Source organism: Bombus vosnesenskii, unplaced genomic scaffold, assembly GCF_011952255.1.
Source record: "Bombus vosnesenskii isolate JDL3184/JDL3185 unplaced genomic scaffold, Bvos_JDL3184-5_v1.1 scf7180000013360, whole genome shotgun sequence".
In the NCBI taxonomy this organism is placed as follows: domain Eukaryota; kingdom Metazoa; phylum Arthropoda; class Insecta; order Hymenoptera; family Apidae; genus Bombus; species Bombus vosnesenskii.
In genome coordinates, this window is record NW_022882993.1 from 43,429 (window position 1) to 67,881 (window position 24,453).

The following is a 24,453-nucleotide window of genomic DNA, read 5'->3' on the forward strand; positions in this document are numbered from 1 at the left end:
GCAGTAAACATTCCAACGGTTTCTGTCCCGTAGCTTGCCACACGCAGATCCTATTCTCCGGGCAGGATGTTTACCAGATGTCGACGCGTCTCCACAGTACGTGGTCGGCTAGCCCGAGGACCGTCATAAACACTAATATCTAGTTACATAAAATCCTTCAACAGATACACAGTCTTTGTCCCAGTTACGGGAAGACAGGAGAGACCTATTTTTCCACGAACGACGTCTCCCACTAGCAACCCTCCCTCAAGGGCAGCTAGCATCCTTTTCTAACTACCGATTTGGAGATTGGCCAATTAGCAGCAACGTCAATTTCCCTTACTTTCCGAACGTAGGATGTCCCCGACGAATCCAATGATCTCGTGTCCTTAGACACACCCCGTCATAGTTTTCCTCTGGGGTATCACCGGGACGGAAAGTCATTCTCTCTTGCGGTCTCATCGACAAAAAAAAGAGATTAACGCCAGCGACTATTAACACAGAATCCGACTTAGATCTTTGCGAGTGCGTACGGCTACCGTCCCGTTGTCCGCGGGTTCGTTATTAAACCTAGGATCATTGTCATTAGTTTCTCGAGTATCTAATTACCACGGTTACTTGTCCGGTTCTATGGTAATCGTATTCGGACTAGCCAATGTCTTCTCTATTGCATAACGACGACGTGTAATCCAAACGAAGATTCGCTTTAATCCCTCGCCCTTAACCCTAATTCTAATGTAAACCCGACAAATATAAATGTATAAAGTATACGTTTTCAAAGTTGTCTGTAAACAAAGTGTAATAATATTTACCGTGTATTGGAGTGTATATAACGACGGAAATAAAGAATAATAAGAAAAAGTAAGATATTATTAAAAGTCGCTCTTATTAATAGATATAAATAATAGTTGAATAACCTTTTCATAAGATTGCTAAAGATAACCTCAAAAGAAAATACAACTTTTTTGCAAAGTTTAACGATAAATTATATTACAATTTTAAATTAACATTAAATTTTGAGCTACACACATCTTAGTAATTAAATCTATATGGTGTTATCCGTTTTTACTTTAAGGTGATTTATACTTCGTGTTCATTACAAATTTTTGCAGTCATCATAGAAAACATACAGAATTAACATTTAAGTTTGGAACGTTAGTTCAAATGCCTGATTACTCAGCCAAGGGATGCAGAAACAAGTCAAAGAGTGGTAAGAAAACGTATTATCTTCTAAACGATCCCGAACGAAGAGAGTAATTGCGAATTAATTGCGTAACTCTTGGTGGAAAATAGAATGTAATTGAATATAAATCCAATTTTTAATATATTATGTTTAACAAAGTATTTGCATTACATTATTCCAGTCATACAGTATTTAAAAAAAATATATAATAAGCATAAAAAATGTATTTAAGTTTTCATTAATAAAATTAGACACTAATGACTTTACGCTGTTAATTTCCCTAGGCCATAGTTGTACACACAGGTCTGTTAACTGCTGTAAAGGAGATAAGGTTCTTAATGTCGCAAGATGTACTTTACCAATCGGTCACCATTGAACACTGCGATCGAGTAGCTAGGATTTTGTGTTTGGCGCCATTCTTCGGTGAAAGCACTAAAAGTAAAGAATATAAACTAAAGCAGTAAACTTATTCAATAACTAATACTATATTATGTATTTATTATAATTTCTCACCATTTATTTCAAGCAGATACAGATGTACAGATACAGATAAATGGAGTATTGTAGATACAATACTCCATTTATTACAGAAAGCATTGTTTAAATGAATATTAATTATGAACCATTATTAAACATGCATTATTATTACTAACAAACAAGTTTAACAAGACCACAATTTTCAAATTAAATATGTACACATATCTTTAATGCTTTTATATTTGACGCATATATTGGAAAGTAAGTTTGTTTTTAGTTTTTTTTTAATTTATTAAAAAATTGTGTAACTATTAACATTACCTATAACATACGTAAATAGTGTCATATTTAAAATATTACCCATGATTAAAAATTTTCAATGTTATTAAATTCTTTATTGAGGAAGCTAAATTATAATATAATTATAGAGTTTACAAAGGATTTTAATAATGAAAAAATATTTATTTTATATAACATTTATTAGACATTAGTTAGATATAAAATAAGAATAATATAATCATAATAATCATATATCTAAGATAAAAGTTGATCTCTATGATCATTAACATGGTGTTGCTTTTTCCTCACACCCTCCTGCTACACGCTTCGAAGCAGAACATGCAGCGAGTAGATATTACGAAATCAGATCCAACAGCAAACAATACAATATGTATAGAACTCTAACCATGGAAACACCAACACCTTTGGTAGCCGAAGTTATGCACAAGTAACTAACCAATCGCCACCCTTAACACCAACATAGCCAAATCCATCAGTAATACGCTCAAGCAACCACCGTTACCATACTAACTAACGGCAATTACTTCCAGATGTAGCAGTATATGCACCACTGCGAACAGGCAGTACATTGACAGAGATTATAGAAGTAGCATTGGCAACTACTACTTATGAACCAAATAACAGGCAAACAAAAATAATTCCGCAAGACTTTCTTGACAAAATCAGAGGGAAAAAGGTAAGCGAAAGCAAAATGACAAAAACATAGAGCACGTGAAAGCAAAAAAACATCTAAACAAACTTGCAAAGGAAATAGAAAGTAAAATAAAAGATCATAATAATAACGAATTCTCAAAATTCATAGATTCACTTTCTGCGTACGAGAATTCCAACTATTTCCTATGGAAAGCCACGAACAAAATAAAGGAGCCAATTAAACTAATCCCAGCAATCAGATTAACGGACAACACATGAGCCAGAAGCAACGAAGAGCAAGCTGAAGAATTTTCCAACCACCTTTGTTGAAGTTATCTCTTCGAGGAACGCGTGATGAATGTGTAACAGAAATATATTTAAGTATAAGTGTAACTGTAAGTATAAGTATAAATATAAGCATAAGTATAAGTACAGTGTATACTAATCCAGAACCACACTGTGGCAGCGTTACATTACAACAGAGCTTCGAAGCCATGAGTCTATGGGTATTTATATAATTACGAAAACTGGCCCGTCTATATATACCCTGCTGCACCATCTGTGCATGGCATATTCCTAAAAAAGGCTATGAGACTGAGAGGCCCTTCAAATTGATTTAGAGCTAAACAATACTCAATAGCATCAGGGACTAAGAGAACTAAATGCTAGAGAAGATGTAGTTTTCCTAGAAGTGAGTATTACTTCAACACCCTCCCTAACACTCGAAATCTTTACAAACGATTACTTTTTAACATCATTGTTATTTTTCAGACCTAATTTTTGTCGTAAATATTGAAATCTTGGTTTCGGTAACGCCTTCGTAAATATATCTACTTGTTACGTCCGGCGACTCTCTACACAACAGACAATGACTGTTTTGTATCGTATCTGGTTATATTATTTATTGTTCTTACTTGGTGCCCGATTTTTGTTAGTTCCTTGCATATATTTTTGGTGTTTGTTCTTGGGTATAGGTCTCTAATTACTACTTTGTGGTTCTTTTCTGTTTTGAGCTGGTATGTATGATGTATAGTATGTTTAATACTTGCGCCACTTTTCGAAAGATTTTTGGAGTATTTGTTTGCACTTTGACTTGTTCCAGTTTTAATTCCTTTATACTGTAGTTTTCTCTTCCGACAGTGTTGTTTAATAGTTCAATAAGGGTATCTGTTATTTGAGCATGAATGTAGATCGGTGGTGGTTTAACGATATGTGTTGTCATTTCTTCCTCTGAACTCGTATCTCCGTCTTTTATCAGTGAGCTGAAAGAATTTCGGAGTGGGATGTCCTGTAGCCACTGGTGCATTTCTGTATCGGGAATTTTTATAGCGCTTGTATTTAGGATTATTTTACGCCTTTTGTGAGCTGTTGCTACCTTCCAGTTTTCATCTTGATAGGATAGTTCGTTATTGTAGCTGTTTTCTTCCTGCTTTTGCAACGTTTCCATTTCTTTTATAGGCTTTCCTGTTCTTTGTTAATTGGTTGTTTTCTGCTTAACGTATTTGTAGCTTCATTTATGAAACATGTCACCCTTTTTTGTTTGGCGGCGGTATTGGTTGTTGCATTTTGAAACTTTTACCATGTGACAGTGTTCGTTAACGTTTTAACCTCCTAAATTCGCTATTTATCGCACTAACACTGGAGCACATTTACTCGCACCTGTTTACCTCGACTGCTCGGGCAGAATTGTCATTACAATGCAATTATCTATATTGTTACATCGAGGCCTTTCTTCTATTTTGTCCGGCAATTTTCATTTTTAACGTGATGAACATTTTCTTCTACATCATATTTTAAAATTTGTTAACAATCACTGTTTACAAATTGACGGCAAGTACCTGATTTGGGATTATACGTTCTATATACATCGAACGTAACAATAAGGAACACAGAAAGCAACTGAGATATAACACGATATTGAAATTAGAAATTAATTACACCCTCGTAGCGGTGCCTGCATCAGCTTGGACTAATTCGCAAACGATGGAAGTTGTATATGTTAGAGCGAAAAGAAGCCTCGCGTATTCAATCTCAGAATGTCATGTCCGAAGGACGTCCATCTCCAACGTAGCTAATCGAACTATGCGTCTAATCGAACTTTTCGGGGTTACTTTCATGTTCGGTATCATTTTGATTAAAAGAACCTCAACAATTGAATTAAAACAACGTTTTGTCGATGAAATAAAAGATGTAGAAGCTTCATTTTTTCTATCGAAGAGATCTTAACAAAAGAACGATAACAGGTTGTACCTTAATGCCTCGATGAAAGAAATTTTATATTTTAACGTTTCAACATTTTAATGATGCAATAGTATAATATTTTAATAAGAAGGGAGAAATGTTCGTGTACGATTTTATACTTTCAATCGGCAAAAATGATGTTGGAAGGGTCGAAAAGCTATTGAAAATCATTTGGATAATTTCTCATCGAAGCATCTGCAAATAGATCTTAATTCGATCTGAGGCGTCTATGTTGTCTGTAATAATTGTAGCTGCTGGCTGTAGATGTCGCTGCTGGGGTACTGCTATATTTTTCTAATTTAGATGCGTGGAAGAAAAATCGGACTACGGGCGCCGGGATTCGAATCCGAGTCCCGAACGTTCGTAACCTAAGGCGCTAACCACTGCGCTACCGTTGTCCGGTATTAGTTAGTGGCGGTATTTGTTGTCGAGTGCCGCGACAGATCTATCGGACGATGGCCCGCGGCCGGTTCGATCGTAACGTCGATTAACATGTATCAACGGCTGGACCCGCTAGTAACATCAAAATACAATTTCTTTTGTCAAGGGGAAACATTGAATTATAGGCTCGCCCTATCAACTCAAAATCAACTTCAAATGACGACTAATTAGACACTTTGGAAAATTTCACATACATCACGATCACGATAGACATTACGCAGGACGATTAATTCGTTTCTAAGTTTCTCTTTGTACAGAACCATACCGTCGACCGATGGGTCCGCGGTAGAAAACGGTAACAAGGAAGGATGGCCGCAGGAAATCCCTGACTCCTAAAGCCGCGAGCAAGGAGGTTGGAGCGGAGGAAGCGGCGATTGAAGCCATGAACTTAGGTGATTAAGATTAAGGGTGCGCACCCTCCAGAACAATCTGGGACAGTCAAGACCTGCTTTTCCAAACCATTCTGGAAAGCACGGTTGCCCTAGCGGTGGTGGCCGAGCCATACAGGGTCCTGGACGCTCCGGACTGCACCGGAGATACAGACGGCTGTCACCTGGACATCAGCGCCGGCATCGTCCGCCCACAGGGATCCGCTGGAGCGCGGCAACGGATACGCAGCGGTCGAATGGTCAGGAATGGTGGTAGTGGCCGTATATGTGTCGCCCAACAGCGAATGGACAGCGTTCGAGGAGTTCTTGGACGGGGTAGGCGACTGCCATTACGATTACGAGATGTAGTATTACGTTATAATACATTACATTATAACGTATTCCATTAAATTGAATTACGTTATATCATATTACGTTTTGCCATTCCTTCACATACTGAGCAGAAGGCGAATGTTACCATGATCGCGGACGGATATTAAGATAGGTAGAGTGGGGATATGGTAAGAATAGAAAGGGAGGCAAGTGGGTCAACACAGCAGTTGCCCGTAACCAGTCGTCAGTAGGAATCGCAACCAGAGAGTTCTGAAGAAGTCGCTGGTCAAGAAAGTAAACGAACTGCGGAACGAAGCGCCGCGTATTAAGTTGGCAGCCTTCACGTAATAGAGTACATTCAGTAATATAGTATTACGTTATATAGTATAACGCTATAACGCATTACGTTATATAGTATAAGTAAAATCCAATGCAACCACAGCTACCAATATTGAAGATTAAATATGTAATTGAACGAATCTCCGCTTCTATTGAGGATATGTAGACAATTCGATGCGCGTTATACTCCACGTTTGATGCCAAATACAACGCACATCATCTGGTTTGCGCTATGTTCACTCTTTTCCTGTCAAATCCGATGCAATTATAATTTTTAATGCTCAAGGCTAAATATTCAATTCTACGAATCTCCGCTGCTATTGGACAAATTTCGACAATTCGATACGCGTTGTACTCCACATTTGCTGCTTTACACAGCGCACATCAGTCGGTTTGCACTATGTCATCTCTTTTGCCTGTCAAATCCGATGCAGTTAGAATTTTTAATGCTCAAAGCTAAATATTGAATTCTACGAATCTCCGCTGCTACTCAGAATACATAGGCAGCTCGATGCGCGTTGTACTCCACATTGGCTGCTTTATACAGCGCACGTCAGTCGGTTTGCACTATGTCATCTCTTTTCCCTGTCTAATCCAATGCAATTAGAATTTGTAATGCTCCAGGCTAAATATTCAATTCAACGAATCTCCGCTGCTATTCGGGATACAGAGGCTGTTCGATGCGCATTGTACTCCATATTGGCTGCTTTATACAGCGCACATCAGCTGATTTGCATTGTGTTAATCCTGGACCCTGTCAAATCCAATGGAGTTAGAACTTTTAATGCTCGAGGTTAAATATTGAATTCCACGAATCTCCGCTGTTATTAGGGATACCTAGGCATGTTGGGTCCCAAAGGTGCTAGTGGTATCATTGCACTGTTCACGCCCAGTAGTGCCAAGTGCCAACTCCTCCTCCAAGTCGGTGGGGTTGGTAAATACTGACTTGTCAGTGGCTACGTAGATGGCGACGTGGCTTAAGAACTCATCCTGCCCGAGGAAGAGAACATGCATCATGGCGTAAACAATCACACGTCGCAGACCCGATCGGGTGTCATGGCGGGTTAAGCCTTTCGTTACTGGCGGCTTCTCCTGCGTGACAAGCGCTCTGCGCCAAAAACAAAAAACTTTCCTCGAAACAGGGTATTTATAACTTCTTAACACACTCACTTTTAATTGAAATTTGGGTAGGCCTACTTTGGGGGGGACAATCATCTCCCTTAACGCCACATTTAGTTAGTTAGTTCATAGGATAGGCCTAACGAGAAGACGCGGGGAGTGTACCGGCAGTAATTTCCAAGAGGTCTCGGGCACTGCTGCCAAACGTGTAGGTTGGCCACCGTGGAGTTTTTGTCAGTAGGAGTCTGGAACTACTCCACTAATTCTCCAGAATGCAGCGGAGTGTCCATGAGGATTTCTCCACGTAGAAGAAAAAAAGAAAGGTGTTGAAGCATATAAATAGGTGATATATCGTATTTCAATTCTTTGAATTTTGTTTGAATTATTGTTAATTACAATCACAATTTCTGATAATATCATGCATTTACATTCATTTTAACGAAACCAATGTTTACTGCTAGAACACGCACATATTCGTACAACGATGTTAAAAATCTGAGCATAATGGAATTGTACGTACAGCAGATACTCACAGGAAAAACCAACGAGACTAATAATAAAATCAATGAATTAGAAAAAAAGAGCTATAGACAAATATCTTATAATATACCGTGGCATAATCTGCAATTTATTATAAAATAATTGATCCGAGCAGTATCAATTATAAAAGAAGATGGCTGAATATGATAGACACTGTCGAATACTAATCAAATATAATCATTTAGTTAATCTTTAAGATTTAAGTTAAGATACATCTTTGAGGAATCAATAAGTCTTTCGCTAATAGCCTAATAGATCTCTTGATAGATCAATCGAAGAAATACCTAACCGCGATTACAGCCAATTGGTACATATTATTCGATACATAATTAATATTTGTATCACGTACAGCGATGCAAGTAGTATTGAAGAAAATAGCCATTTTATGTTACAACTATAACGAGTAAATTTACTCGTTTAACTTGAGAGGAATTAAAAAGGTACCTGACTTTTAAATAAGCATTAAATAAGAAATTTAAATATCGCAGACGGTGATGTAGGTGTTATTCAAGAAAAGAGAACATTTTATTTTATAATTAGCACGAGTAAATGAACGAATATCGATAATATAATATAATGATTAATATGAATTTTATCTGGTTGATTATTTAAATACCATAACATATTTCACAGTAACGTCATCGACTGCCGTTAGGCTCTTTTCCCTTTTTGTTCAAATTAATTGATAGTCGAAAACTAGTATCAAGGAGGTGTGAATTTAGTCTTAGTTTGTAGAAACTATTAAAATGATAAAAATGGATACCGTATTAAATCGTCGAAGGCGCCAATTACGATAAAAATTAAAAATTACGATTAAAATTGTTCAATTTGATTTTGTTATAATGGAAAACCCGTCCTTTGCTATGTCAAGAGATCGTTAACGTTTGATTGACATCTCGACACCTTGTCAAGATATATAAGGAACGCGGAAGTCGCGCGCGAGCTCTTTCGTGCCTGAAATTCCGGACAGTGAACATCCAAGAAGAATTTAAATATAAGGTAAATAAAAAAAATATCAAATAACAACATTGTAACTAGTAATTTATAACGTCTAAGCCATTAATTTACAATACTTGAGAAATTAATTTACAATATTTAAGCTATTAATTTATAACATTTAAGCCATTAATATATAACATATAAGCAATTAATTTATAACGTCTAAACTATTAATTTATAACATTTGTTGAGATATGTATAATTTTCTGTGTTGAACTGGGTTAAATGTGTAGTAGAGATACTTGTATATGAATATCAGCGTGTGGATGCATGTGTGTGCGCGGCGTCTCGAAAACAGATGAATGTAAACTGTTCAGTCGGTTAACAGTCGGGTATAGAAGAAAGTGCTGAGACGCGTGCAAGTGTGTATCGATGAATATGTAAGAAATCGTCCATGAAATAAATATATTACTATTTTAAAATTAATCCTCAGTATAAATTGTGTTCTTATAATATTATTTCGGCTTCAAAGATACACAATTCTCAACAACATTTGTGCTATTAATTTATAACATTTAAGTTATTAATTTACAACATCTAAGCCATTAATTTACAACATTTGAACTGTTATTTTATACATTTAAGTTATTAATTTATAACATTTAGGCTATTAATTTACAACATCTTAGCCATTAATTTACAATATTTGAACTATTATTTTATACATTTAAGCCATTAATTTTAAACATTTAAAATATTAATTTATAACATTTAAGCCATTAATATATAACATTTAAGCTATTAATTTACAACATCTAAGCCAATAATGTACAACATTTAAACTGTTATTTTATACGTTTAAACTATTAATTTATAACATTTAAGCTATTCATTTATACCTTCTAAGCCATTAATTTATAACATTTAAGCCATTAATCTAAAACAATTACATCATTAATTCTTACCAGTTATAACAATAATTTGTAACAACATTTTCCGATTAATTCAATGTAATTATGCTCTTAATTTATAACAGTTGTACCCTTAATCGGAAGTAACTCTACATTCATTGATTTTAATCAATACCATAAATTCGTAGTGAGTGAATTAAAGATTTATTTTGCTTTATTTTATTAACGAAATCTATCAAGTCTTCGAAGTGCTATTTCATTTCAATATAGCATTATATTTTAACTCTGAATACAGTATACAATTTCCAATTTCACTATTTCGTATAAAATCTGTGGTAACACAGAGTGTCGATGTATGTAACGATATATGGTATAACGTTATAACGTATTACTTTACAGGATATAACTTTATAACGTATTACGTTATATGGTATGACGTTATAACGTACTACGTTATATGGGATGACGTTATAACGTATTTCGTTATATGCTATGACGTTATAACGTATTCCGTCATATGGTATGACGTTATAACGTATTACGTTATACGGTATAAAGTTATAACGTAATACGTTGTAACGTTATACAGTATAACGTTATAACGTAATACGTTGTATGCTATGACGTTATAACGTATTACGTTATATGGGATGAAGTTATAACGTATTTCGTTATACAGTATAACGTTATAACGTAATACGTTATATGGTATGACGTTATAAAGTAATACGTTATATGGAATGACGTTATAACGTATTACGTTATAGGGTAGGAAGATATAACGTATTACGACATATGGTATGACGTTATAACGTATTACGTTATATGGTATGACGTAATAACGTATTACGTTATATGGGACCACGTTACAACGTATTACGTTATATGGTATAACGTTATAACGTAATAGGTTATATGGTATGACGTTAGAACGTATTATGTTACATGGTATGACGATATAACGTATTACGTTATATGTTATAACGTTATTACGTATTACGTTATATGGTATGACCTTATATGGTAATGCGTTTTATGGTATGACGTTATAACGTATTACGATATATGGGATGACGTTATAACGTAATACGTTATATGGTATGACGCTATAACGTAATACGTTAAATGGGATGACGCTATAACGTATTAAGTTATATGGGACGACGTTACAACGTATTACGTTATATGCTATAACTTTATAACGTAATACGTTATATGGGATGACGTTATAACGTATTACGTTATATGGGATGACGTTATAACGTATTACGTTATATGGTATAACGTTATAACGTATTACGTTATATGGTATAACGTTATAACGTATTACGTTATATGGTATGACGTTATAACGTATTACGTTATATGGGACGACGTTATGACTTATTACGTTATATGGTATAACGTTATAACGTATCACGTTATATTTTATAACGTTATAACGTCATACGTTATATGCTATAACTTTATAACGTATTACGTTATATGGTATGACGTTATAACGTATTACGTTATATGGGATGACGTTATAACGTATTACGTTATATGGTATGACGTTATAACGTATTACGTTATATGGTATGACGTTATAACGTATTACGTTATATGGTATAACGTTATAACGTATTACGATATATGGGATGACGTTATAACGTAATACGTTATATGGTATGACGCTATAACGTAATACGTTAAATGGGATGACGCTATAACGTATTAAGTTATATGGGACGACGTTACAACGTATTACGTTATATGCTATAACTTTATAACATAATACGTTATATGGGATGACGTTATAACGTATTACATTATATGGGACGACGTTACAACGTATTACGTTATATGGTACAACGTTATAACGTATTACGTTATATGGTATGACCTTATGACGTAATACATTTTATGGTATGACGTTATAACGTATTACGTTATATGGTATGACGTTATAACGTATTACGTTATATGGTATGACGTTATAACGTATTACGTTATATGGTATGACGTTATAACGTATTACGTTATATGGTATGACGTTATAACGTATTACGTTATATGGGACGACGTTATGACTTATTACGTTATATGGTATAACGTTATAACGTATCACGTTATATTTTATAACGTTATAACGTCATACGTTATATGCTATAACTTTATAACGTAATACGTTATATGGTATGACGTTATAACGTATTACGTTATATGGTATGACGTTATAACGTATTACGTTATATGGTATGACGTTATAACGTATTACGTTATATGAGATGACGTTATAACGTATTACGTTATATGGTATGACGTTATAACGTATTACGTTATATGAGATGACGTTATAACGTATTACGTTATATGGTATGACGTTATAACGTATTACGTTATATGGTATGACGTTATAACGTATTACGTTATATGAGATGACGTTATAACGTATTACGTTATATGGTATGACGTTATAACGTATTACGTTATGTGGTATAAAGTTATTACGCAATACGATATATGGTATGACGTTATAACGTAATACGTTTTATGGTATGACGTCATAACGTATTACGTTATATGCAATAACTTTATATCGTAATACGTTATATGGTATGACGTAATAACGTATTACGTTATATGGTATAACGTTATAACGTAATACGTTATATGGTATGACGCTATAACGTAATACGTTAAATGGGATGACGCTATAACGTATTAAGTTATATGGGACGACGTTACAACGTATTACGTTATATGCTATAACTTTATAACATAATACGTTATATGGGATGACGTTATAACGTATTACATTATATGGGACGACGTTACAACGTATTACGTTATATGGTACAACGTTATAACGTATTACTTTATATGTTATAACGTTATAACGTATTACGTTATATGGTATGACGTTATAACGTATTACGTTATATGGTATGACGTTATAACGTATTACGTTATATGGTATGACGTTATAACGTATTACGTTATATGGTATGACGTTATAACGTATTACGTTATATGGTATGACGTTATAACGTCATACGTTATATGCTATAACTTTATAACGTAATACGTTATATGGTATGACGTTATAACGTATTACGTTATATGGTATGACGTTATAACGTATTACGTTATATGGTATAACGTTATAACGTATTACGTTATATGGTATAACGTTATAACGTAATACGTTTTATGGTATGACGTCATAACGTATTACGTTATATGCAATAACTTTATATCGTAATGCGTTAGATGGTATGACGTTATAACGTATTACGTTATATAGGATGACGTTATAACGTAACACGATTTATGGTATGACGTTATAACGTATTACCTTATATGTTATAACGTTACAACGTATTATGTTATATGGTATAACGTTATAACGTATTCCATTATATCGTATAACGTTATAACGTATTACTTTATTTGTTATAACGTTATAACGTATTACGTTATATGGTATAACGTTATAACGTAATAGGTCATATGGTATGACGTTAGAACGTATTATGTTATATGGTATGACGTTATAACGTAATACGTTTTATGGTATGACGTCATAACGTATTACGTTATATGCAATAACTTTATATCGTAATACGTTATATGGTATGACGTAATAACGTATTACGTTATATGGTATAACGTTATAACGTAATACGTTATATGGTATGACGCTATAACGTAATACGTTAAATGGGATGACGCTATAACGTATTACGTTATATGGTACAACGTTATAACGTATTACTTTATTTGTTATAACGTTATAACGTATTACCTTATATGGTATAACGTTATAACGTAATAGGTCATATGGTATGACGTTAGAACGTATTATGTTATATGGTATGACGTTATAACGTAATACGTTTTATGGTATGACGTCATAACGTATTACGTTATATGCAATAACTTTATATCGTAATACGTTATATGGTATGACGTAATAACGTATTACGTTATATGGTATAACGTTATAACGTAATACGTTATATGGTATGACGCTATAACGTAATACGTTAAATGGGATGACGCTATAATGTATTACGTTATATGGTACAACGTTATAACGTATTACTTTATATGTTATAACGTTATAACGTATTACGTTATATGGTATGACCTTATGACGTAATACGTTTTATGGTATGACGTCACAACGTATTACGTTATATGGTATGACGTTATAAAGTATTACGTTATATGGTATGAAGTTATAACGTAATACGTTATATGGTATGACGTTATAACGTAACACGTTATATGGTATAACTTTATAACGTAATACGTTATCTGGTATGACGTTATAACGTAACACGTTATATGGTATAACTTTATAACGTAATACGTTATATGGTATGACGTTATAAAGTATTACGTTATATGGTATGACGTTATAACGTAACACGTAATATGGTATAACTGTATATCGTAATACGTTATATGGTATGACGTTATAACGTAACACGTTATATGGTATAACTTTATAACATAATACGTTATATGGTATGACGTTATAACGTATTTCGTTATATGGTATAATGTTATAACGTATTCCGTTATATCGTATAACGTTATAACGTATTACTTTATATGTTATAACGTTATAACGTATTACGTTATATGGTACGACCTTATGACGTAATACGTTTTATGGTATGACGTCATAACGTATTACGTTATATGCAATAACTTTATATCCTAATACGTTATATGGCATGACGTTATAACGTAATACGTTTTATGGTATAATGTTATAACGTATTCCGTTATATCGTATAACGTTATAACGTATTACTTTATATGTTATAACGTTATAACGTATTACGTTATATGGTACGACCTTATGACGTAATACGTTTTATGGTATGACGTCATAACGTATTACGTTATGCAATCTTTATATCCTAATACGTTATATGGCATGACGTTATAACGTATTACGTTATATGGGATGACGTTATAACGTAACACGATTTATGAATGACGTTATAACGTAATAGGTTATATGGTATGACGTTATAACGTATTATGTCATATGGGACGACGTTACAACGTATTACGTTATATGCTATAACTTTATAACATAATACGTTATATGGGATGACGTTATAACGTAATAGGTTCCATGGTATGACGTTCTGACGTATTACGTTATATGGGAAGACTTTGTAACATATTACGTTATATGGAATGACGTTATAACGTAACACGTTTTATGGTATGACGTTATAACGTAATAGGTTATATGGTATGACGTTATCATGTAGTAGGTTATATGGGATGGCGATATAACGTGTTACGTTATATGGTATGACGTTATAACGTATTACATTATATGGTATGACGTAATAACGTATTACGTCATACGGGACGACGTTCCAACGTATTACGTTATATGGTATAACGTTATAACGTATTACGATATATGGTATGACGTTATAACGCATTACTTTATATGCTATAATTTTATAACGTAATACGTTATATGGGACGACGTTATACCGTATTACAGTATATGGGATGACGTTATAACTTATTACGTTATATGGGATGTCGTTATAACGTATTACGACATATGGTATGACGTTATAACGTATTACGTTATATGCTATAACTTTATAACGTAATACGTTATATGGTATAACGTTATAAAGTATTACGTTATATGGTATGACGTTATAACGTAACACGTAATATGGTATAACTTTATAACGTAATACGTTATATGGTATGACGTTATATCGTAATACGTTGTGTGGGACGACGTTAGGACGTATTACATCATACGGGACGACGTTCCAACGTATTACGTTATATGGTATAATGTTATAACGTATTACGATATATGGTATGACGTTATAACGCATTACTTTATATGGTATGACGTTATAACGTATTACATTATATGGTATGACGTAATAACGTATTACGTTATATGGGACCACGTTACAACGTATTACGTTATATGGTATGACCTTATGACGTAATACGTTTCATGGTATGGCATCATAACTTATTACGTTATATGCAATAACTTTATATCGTAATGCGTTAGATGGTATGACGTTATAACGTATTACGTTATATAGGATGACGTTATAACGTAACACGATTTATGGTATGACGTTATAACGTATTACCTTATATGTTATAACGTTACAACGTATTACGTTATATGGTATAACGTTATAACGTATTCCATTATATCGTATAACGTTATAACGTATTACTTTATTTGTTATAACGTTATAACGTATTACGTTATATGGTATAACGTTATAACGTAATAGGTCATATGGTATGACGTTAGAACGTATTATGTTATATGGTATGACGTTATAACGTAATACGTTTCATGGTATGACGTCATAACGTATTACGTTATATGCAATAACTTTATATCGTAATACGTTATATGGTATGACGTAATAACGTATTACGTTATATGGTATAACGTTATAACGTAATACGTTATATGGTATGACGCTATAACGTAATACGTTAAATGGGATGACGCTATAACGTATTACGTTATATGGTACAACGTTATAACGTATTACTTTATATGTTATAACGTTATAACGTATTACGTTATATGGTATGACCTTATGACGTAATACGTTTTATGGTATGACGTCACAACGTATTACGTTATATGGTATGACGTTATAAAGTATTACGTTATATGGTATGAAGTTATAACGTAATACGTTATATGGTATGACGTTATAACGTAACACGTTATATGGTATAACTTTATAACGTAATACGTTATCTGGTATGACGTTATAACGTAACACGTTATATGGTATAACTTTATAACGTAATACGTTATATGGTATGACGTTATAAAGTATTACGTTATATGGTATGACGTTATAACGTAACACGTAATATGGTATAACTGTATATCGTAATACGTTATATGGTATGACGTTATAATGTAACACGTTATATGGTATAACTTTATAACATAATACGTTATATGGTATAACGTTATAACGTAATACGTTTTATGGTATGACGTCATAACGTATTACGTTATATGCAATAACTTTATATCGTAATACGTTATATGGTATGACGTTATAACGTATTTCGTTATATGGTATAATGTTATAACGTATTCCGTTATATCGTATAACGTTATAACGTATTACTTTATATGTTATAACGTTATAACGTATTACGTTATATGGTACGACCTTATGACGTAATACGTTTTATGGTATGACGTCATAACGTATTACGTTATATGCAATAACTTTATATCGTAATACGTTATATGGCATGACGTTATAACGTATTACGTTATATGGGATGACGTTATAACGTAACACGATTTATGGTATGATGTTATAACGTAATAGGTTATATGGTATGACGTTATAACGTATTATGTTATATGGGACGACGTTACAACGTATTACGTTATATGCTATAACTTTATAACACAATACGTTATATGGGATGACGTTATAACGTAATAGGTTCCATGGTATGACGTTCTGACGTATTACGTTATATGGGAAGGCTTTATAACGCATTACGTTATATGGGATGACGTTATAACGTAACACGTTTTATGGTATGACGTTATAACGTAATAGGTTATATGGTATGACGTTATTATGTAGTAGGTTATATGGGATGGCGATATAACGTGTTACGTTATATGGTATGACGTTATAACGTAATACGTTGTGTGGGACGACGTTAGGACGTATTACATCATACGGGACGACGTTCCAACCTATTACGTTATATGGTATAACGTTATAACGTATTACGATATATGGTATGACGTTATAACGCATTACTTTATATGGTATGACGTTATAACGTATTACATTATATGGTATGACGTAATAACGTATTACGTTATATGGGACCACGTTACAACGTATTACGTTATATGGTATAACGTTATGACGTATCACGTTATATCTTATAACGTTATAACGTAATACGTTATATGCTATAATTTTATAACGTAATACGTTATATGGGACGACGTTATACCGTATTACAGTATATGGGATGACGTTATAACTTATTACGTTATATGGGATGTCGTTATAACGTATTACGACATATGGTATGACGTTATAACGTATTACGTTATATGCTATAACTTTATAACGTAATACGTTATATGGTATGACGTTATGACGTCTTACGTTATATGCCATAAATTTATAACGTAATACGTTATGTGGTATGACGTTATAACGTAATACGTTGTATGCTATGACGTTATGACGTATTACGTTATATGCTATAAATTTATAACGTAATACGTTATATGGTATGATGTTATAACGTATTACGTTATATGGGATGACGTTATAACGTAATACGTTATATGGTATGACGTTATAACGTAATAGGTAATATAGTATGACGTTATAACGTAATACGTTATATGGTATGACGTTATAACGTAATACGATTTATGGTATGTCGTTATAACGTGTTACGTTATATGGTATGACGTTATAACGTATTACTTTATATGTTATAACGTTATAACGTATTACGTTATATGGTATGACGTTATAACGTAATACGTTATATGGGATGTCGTTATAACGTATTACGATATAGGGGATGACCTTGTAACGTATTACGTTATATGGAATGACGTTATAACGTAATAGGTTATATGGTATGGCGTTATACCGTATTACGTTATATGGTATGACGTTATAACGTATTACGTTATATGGTGTAACGTTATAATATAATACGTTTTATGCTATGACGTCATAACGTATTACGTTATATGCAATAACTTTATATCGTAATACGTTATATGGTATGACGTTATAACGTATTACGTTATATGGGACGACGTTATGACGTATTACGTTATACGGGATGACGTTATAACGTAATATGTTATATGGTATGGCGTTATACCGTATTACGTTATATGTTATAACGTTATAACGTAATAGGCTGTATGGTATGACGTTATATCGTAATACGTTTTATGGTATGACGTGATAACGTAATAGGTTATATGGTATAACGTTATAACGTATTGCGTTTTATAGAATAACGTTATAACGTATTACATTATATAGTATAACGTTATAACGTATTACGTTAGGTAGTATAACATTATAACGTATTACGTTATATAGTATAACGTTATAACGTATTACGTTAGGTAGTATAACATTATAACGTATTACATTATATAGTATAACGTTATAACGTGTTACGTTATATAGTATAATTTTGTAACGCAATACGTTATATAGAATAACGTAATAACGTATTACGTTATATAGTATAACTTTATAACGTATTACGTTATATAGAATAACGCAATACGATAAAGATCGATTGATTTCTGTTCTCGAAAAATTCAAAGAGTCATTTATTACGGGTTTCCCGCGGCATCGTGTAATTACGGGTCAATTAGAAATTCTTTTAATTGATCCCAACGTCACCGTGCAACGAAGTCCTTATAGACTCAGCGAGGAGAAGCGGAGAATAGTCCGAGAGAGGATAGATGAACTGATCCGTGCAAAAATCATAAGACCGAGTATTTCACCATTCGCAAGCCCTATATTACTTGTAAAAAGGAAGGACGGTTCCGATAGATTATGTGTAGACTTCCGAGCGTTAAATAAAAACACTGTCGCGGGTCGGTATCCCCTTCCCCTCATAGCTGACCAGATCGCGAGACCGAAAAGGGCGAAATACTTTATAAGCCTGGACATGGCCAGCGGGTTCCTCCAAATCCCTATCCATCCGAATTCGACTGAATATACCACGTTCGTTACTCCCGATGGTCAATACGAATACATGACGATGCCGTTTGGATTGAAGAATGCACCATCTGTTTTTCAGAGGGCCATTTTCAATGCCTTAGGTGACCTTGCTTATTCATATGTTGTCGTTTATTTGGATGATGTCTTAATTATCGCCGATACGATAGATCAGGCGTTAGAAAGATTAAACACCGTCCTAGATACCCTCGTAAACGCCGGATTCTCTTTTAACTTTTCTAAATGCTCCTTCTTGAAGACGTCAGTACTTTATCTGGGTTATGTGATTCATAACGGAGAAGTCCGTCCAAACCCAGGTAAAGTACAAGCCTTGAGCTCCTAACCGCACCGACGACCGTCACACAGCTCTGGTAATTCATTGGTTTAGCTTCTTACTTTCGAAAATTTGTTCCTAAATTCTCACAGGTAATGAGATCTTTGTATGCACTCACTTCCGGTAGCAAGAACATAAATTGGATGGATAAACACGAAAAAATCAGGCAAAAAGTTATTTCTATTCTGACCAATGAGCCGGTGCTAATGATATTTGACCCCAATTATCCAATAGAACTACATACGGATGCTAGTTCAGAAGGATTTGGGGCTATCTTAATGCATAAGGTCGAAGGTAAAAATAGAGTAGTTGAGTATTACAGCAAGCGGACTAGCCCTGCGGAATCTAGATATTTTCCTATTGTCCTCATTCCTATGAGTTAGAAACGCTGGCAGTGGTAAATGCCATCAAGCATTTCCGTCACTATCTGCACGGTCGGGAATTTCTTGTTGTCACTGATTGTAATTCTCTGAAGGCATCCAGTAACAAGGTACATTTAAATGACAGGGTTTACAGATGGTGGGCTTACCTACAAACTTTTACCTTTGACATTATGTATCGGGAAGGCAAACGAATGGCCCATGTAGATTTCTTTTCGAGAAACCCCGTAGATCTGGATCATCGTACGATCAACAAAATTGTAGAGAAAGAAATCAATCTATCTGAAATCTCCGACGATTGGTTGCTAGCAGAACAACGTCGTGACCCACAAATCTCTGAGATCGTCCGTAAATTGCAAAACGAAGAGCTCGCGGAAAACATTGCGAATACGTATGAATTACGGTCCGGTACACTCCACCGTAAAATACAGAGAAAAGGCAGAACTCTTTGCTTGCCCATTGTCCCAGGGGGTTTCAGGTGGTCCGTCATTAACCATGTGCATCAGTCCATTATGCACTTAGGTTGGGATAAAACGCTTGAGAAACTATACGAGTATTACTGGTTCGAAGGAATGGCGAAATATGTTCGCAAATTCGTTGAGAACTGTCATGCTTGTCGAGTTTCGAAGGCTAGTTCAGGTAAAGTACAAGCTGAACTACATCCCATACCTAAGACCAGCATACCCTGGCATACGGTACACATGGATATAACGGGCAAATTAAGTGGTAAGAGTGACTCGAAGGAGTATATCATTGTTTTGGTCGACGCTTTTACAAAATTTGTATACCTGTATCATACCCGTAAATTAGAATCCTTTAACACCATTACAGCACTTAAGTCCGCTATATTTTTATTCGGCAATCCCTGCCGGGTAATAGCGGACCAAGGAAGATATTTTATGGGTAAAGATTTCCAAAATTTCTGCCAGAATAGACACATTAGACTCCACTTAATAGCAACCGATGCAAGTAGGGCCAATGGACAGGTAGAGCGTATTATGAGTACGCTGAAAAATATGTTAACGACGGTGGAAACGACCGGGCGATCTTGGCAAGACGCGATTGGCGAGATACAACTAGCTTTGAATTGCACCACCAATCGTGTAACCAAATCAAGTCCTCTGGAATTATTAATTGGGAGGGCAACAAGGCCCTACGGTTTATCGTTGCCTGATAATATTGAGGAAAAGGAAGTAGACATCTCCAATGTAAGACAGCGAGCGATACAGAACATAGAGACTTGCGCCAGTTATGATAAAGACAGGTTTGACAAAACGAAAGCGAAGATAGTTAGGTTTAATCTCGGTGACTTTGTGTTACGTAAGGACGAGGAGAGAAACCAAAGGAAGCTAGATCCGAAATTCAAGGGTCCATTCGTGATAACGGAAGTTTTAGAGGGGGATAGATATACTTTAAAAACTCTAGATGGCAAACGGTCATATAAGGATAGACACGACAAGTTGAGAAAGATGCCAGATGGTTGCATTCCTGCTGAGTTGGACGTCTGCGGTGATGACAGCGACAGTGATAATAACGATGCGAGCACATTGATCTCTGGGAATCATTAACACCGCATTGTGGTCATAGTAATACACCCAGTGTAGTGCATGCGCCTTTTGTAATACTCCCAGTGTAGTGCATGCGCCTTCTGTAATACTCCCAGTGTAGTGCTTGCGCCTTCTGTAATACTCCCAGTGTAGTGTCTTGCGCCTTCTGTAATACTCCCAGTGTAGTGTCTTGCGCCTTCTGTAATACTCCCAGTGTAGTGTCTTGCGCCTTCTATAATACGCTCACTGGTGCCCTGCGCCTTTTGTAATACGCTCAGTGTGGTGTCTTGTGCCTTTCGTAATGCACCCAACGTGGTGATATGATCCAACAAACTGAGATCTTTGTGCGGAATCGAAAATGATCTGTCGTGTCATTGCGGTCTGACTGGTGACTTACGGAGTGCAACTGGCACTTTGAATACAAACTATAACACTAATTTGAGTTCTCTTTCATTTCCTTGCTTGCCAAATCTTCGAACAGAGCTTTGTTGTTGAACTGGACCCTTGACTTATTTGGAACATCTAATCGAATGGTAAATAATATCAGTTACACCGAGTCTAATGTTAAAAAAAAACTCTGTATTTTAGCTGCACACGAGGACGTGTGATAGTCAGAATGGCCGTGTCGGAGATGAAAGGAAATCCGGAGCCTTCCCTTTGCAATTTTGAGGAAGCCTTCTAATGCTTTAGCCTAGATTTTATCATAACTGTAATTAAGCAATTGTCATTTGTAATTGTTTGATATTTGTGAAAGCGAAAGTGGGTTCGAGGTGACAACTGGTCGCCGAACGTAGCCACGGTCACGGGATAAACGTTTTGCCTGACGAAGGTGTGGATCGGTTGTATTGTTCTCCCTAGAAATCACATAGAATTGTACTTTAGAGATGTCGATATAATGGGACACACGTTGTATTAGGAATCAATCTCCAGACAGAAACTGCCTAGTAACGGCGTTTGGATCTTTCTCGAAGTTTCTAAAGAGTATACAACAAACTTTTGACAGAAATTGCCTAGCAACAACGATTGGGACCTTCTCGATGTTTCCAGGGAGCATATAACAAACAAATGCAGTCGTATAGCGAAAAAGATTTTCATCAGATATTCATTCGTGTGATCGCCTTGGAAAGTGATACATCGAGCAATTTACAGAGTGTCTCAGCAATTATATTTTGTGTTTAAAATTATTCTACACATAGTAAAGAGTTATCCCGTTGACCGTGGATTCGTTTGAACCCCGGAACATTGTTAATAGCGTTAATTAAATTCATTATTCGTGAAACCTATCAATCGTTAATCTCATTATACGTTAAATTCATTATTCGTAAGACATATTATTCGTTCCTCTTATTGTTCGTTAAACTTATTAATCTTTAATCTAATTATTAGTTAAACTTATCGTTTGTTAATCTTATTATTTATTAAACTCATTATTCATAATATTTTGTAAAATCTTGTTTATTCGCGTAAATATATTCTCTGCTTTGTAAAACAATGGCTAATTCAAACGAAGTATCATTACGCGCCTTAAATCCTAATGGTAACCCGACATATAGAATAACGTAATAACGTATTATGTTATATAGTATAACTTTATAACGTATTACGTTATATAGAATAATGTAATAACGTAATAACGTTATATTGTATAACGTTATACCGTATTACATTATATAGTGTAACGTTATAACGTATGACATTCCACAGAATAACGTTATAACGTATTACGTTATATGGTATAACGTTATAACGTATTACGTTTTATAGAATAACGTTATAACGTATCACATTATACAGTATAACGCTATAACGTATTACGTTAGGTAGTATAACATTATAACGTATTACGTTATATAGTATAACGTTATAACGTATTACGTTATATTGTATAACGTTATACCGTATTACATTATATAGTGTAACGTTATAACGTATGACGTTCCACAGAATAACGTTATAACGTATTACGTTATATGGTATAACGTTATAACGTATTACGTTTTATAGAATAACGTTATAACGTATTACATTATATAGTATAACATTATAATGTATGACGTTACATAGTATAACGTTATAACGTATTACGTTATATAGTATAACGTTATAACGTTGTTAAGGAAATCCGAGGATTTGGGAATACAAATTATTTACTATATTTCCCACACAACAGTTATACAACTATATTACTCTCTGAAGAACGTCTTGCACGCACGCTGGTCGCCAACCGACTATCCTCGATTCTTCTGAACATCTGGCAACAGTCTTTTGTCTCCACTAAGACCTTGACGCCCTCTGGCCCTTACACACACACTCTCATGTTCAGAGTAAATGTATCACTTCCCTAACACGCCTCCTTACATTTATACTGTACACTTAATTTTATTTACATACTTGTCGAATTAACAAAATATTTAACATTTATCGCTTTATTTACATTTCTCTTATTTTACATTCATCCATGACCTAAACCTTTCAAATTTCTCTCTACACAGTGCCTTCGTAAAAATATCCGCAGTGTTTTCTTCTGTACTTACTTTTATTATGTTTATCTTATTTTCCTTTACGTACTCGTGAACGTAGTGGTAATGAACT

The 24,453-nt window shown here is 34.4% G+C and overlaps 1 protein-coding gene across 2 annotated transcripts; it reads left to right on the plus strand.

The window, feature by feature from the left end:
• The first annotated feature begins 1,106 nt into the window (after positions 1 to 1,106).
• On the plus strand, positions 1,107 to 3,433 carry LOC117237156. Of its 2 annotated transcripts, none has more exons than XR_004493953.1 (6): positions 1,107 to 1,189; positions 1,447 to 1,600; positions 2,470 to 2,615; positions 2,742 to 2,967; positions 3,039 to 3,263; positions 3,344 to 3,433. XR_004493953.1 is itself a non-coding variant. In XM_033500849.1 (6 exons), the coding sequence occupies exons 1-4, from the start codon at positions 1,309 to 1,311 to the stop codon at positions 2,799 to 2,801; spliced, it is 372 nt and encodes a 123-aa protein (XP_033356740.1). In that variant the 5' UTR covers positions 1,229 to 1,308; the 3' UTR covers positions 2,802 to 2,967; positions 3,039 to 3,263; positions 3,344 to 3,433. The 2 variants fall into 2 exon arrangements, 1 of the variants encoding a protein (XP_033356740.1); XM_033500849.1 differs by lacking the exon at positions 1,107 to 1,189 and adding an exon at positions 1,229 to 1,320.
• Positions 3,434 to 24,453: the final 21,020 nt, after the last annotated feature.

Excerpts from the sequence above, each read along its gene's own strand:
- LOC117237156 (XM_033500849.1), top strand. Across the intron at positions 1,601-2,469 it reads CTTCGGTGAAAGCACTAAAA|ATGTAGCAGTATATGCACCA; the intron begins GTAAAGAATATA and ends AATTACTTCCAG. Across the intron at positions 2,616-2,741 it reads ACAAAATCAGAGGGAAAAAG|ATTCACTTTCTGCGTACGAG; the intron begins GTAAGCGAAAGC and ends CAAAATTCATAG.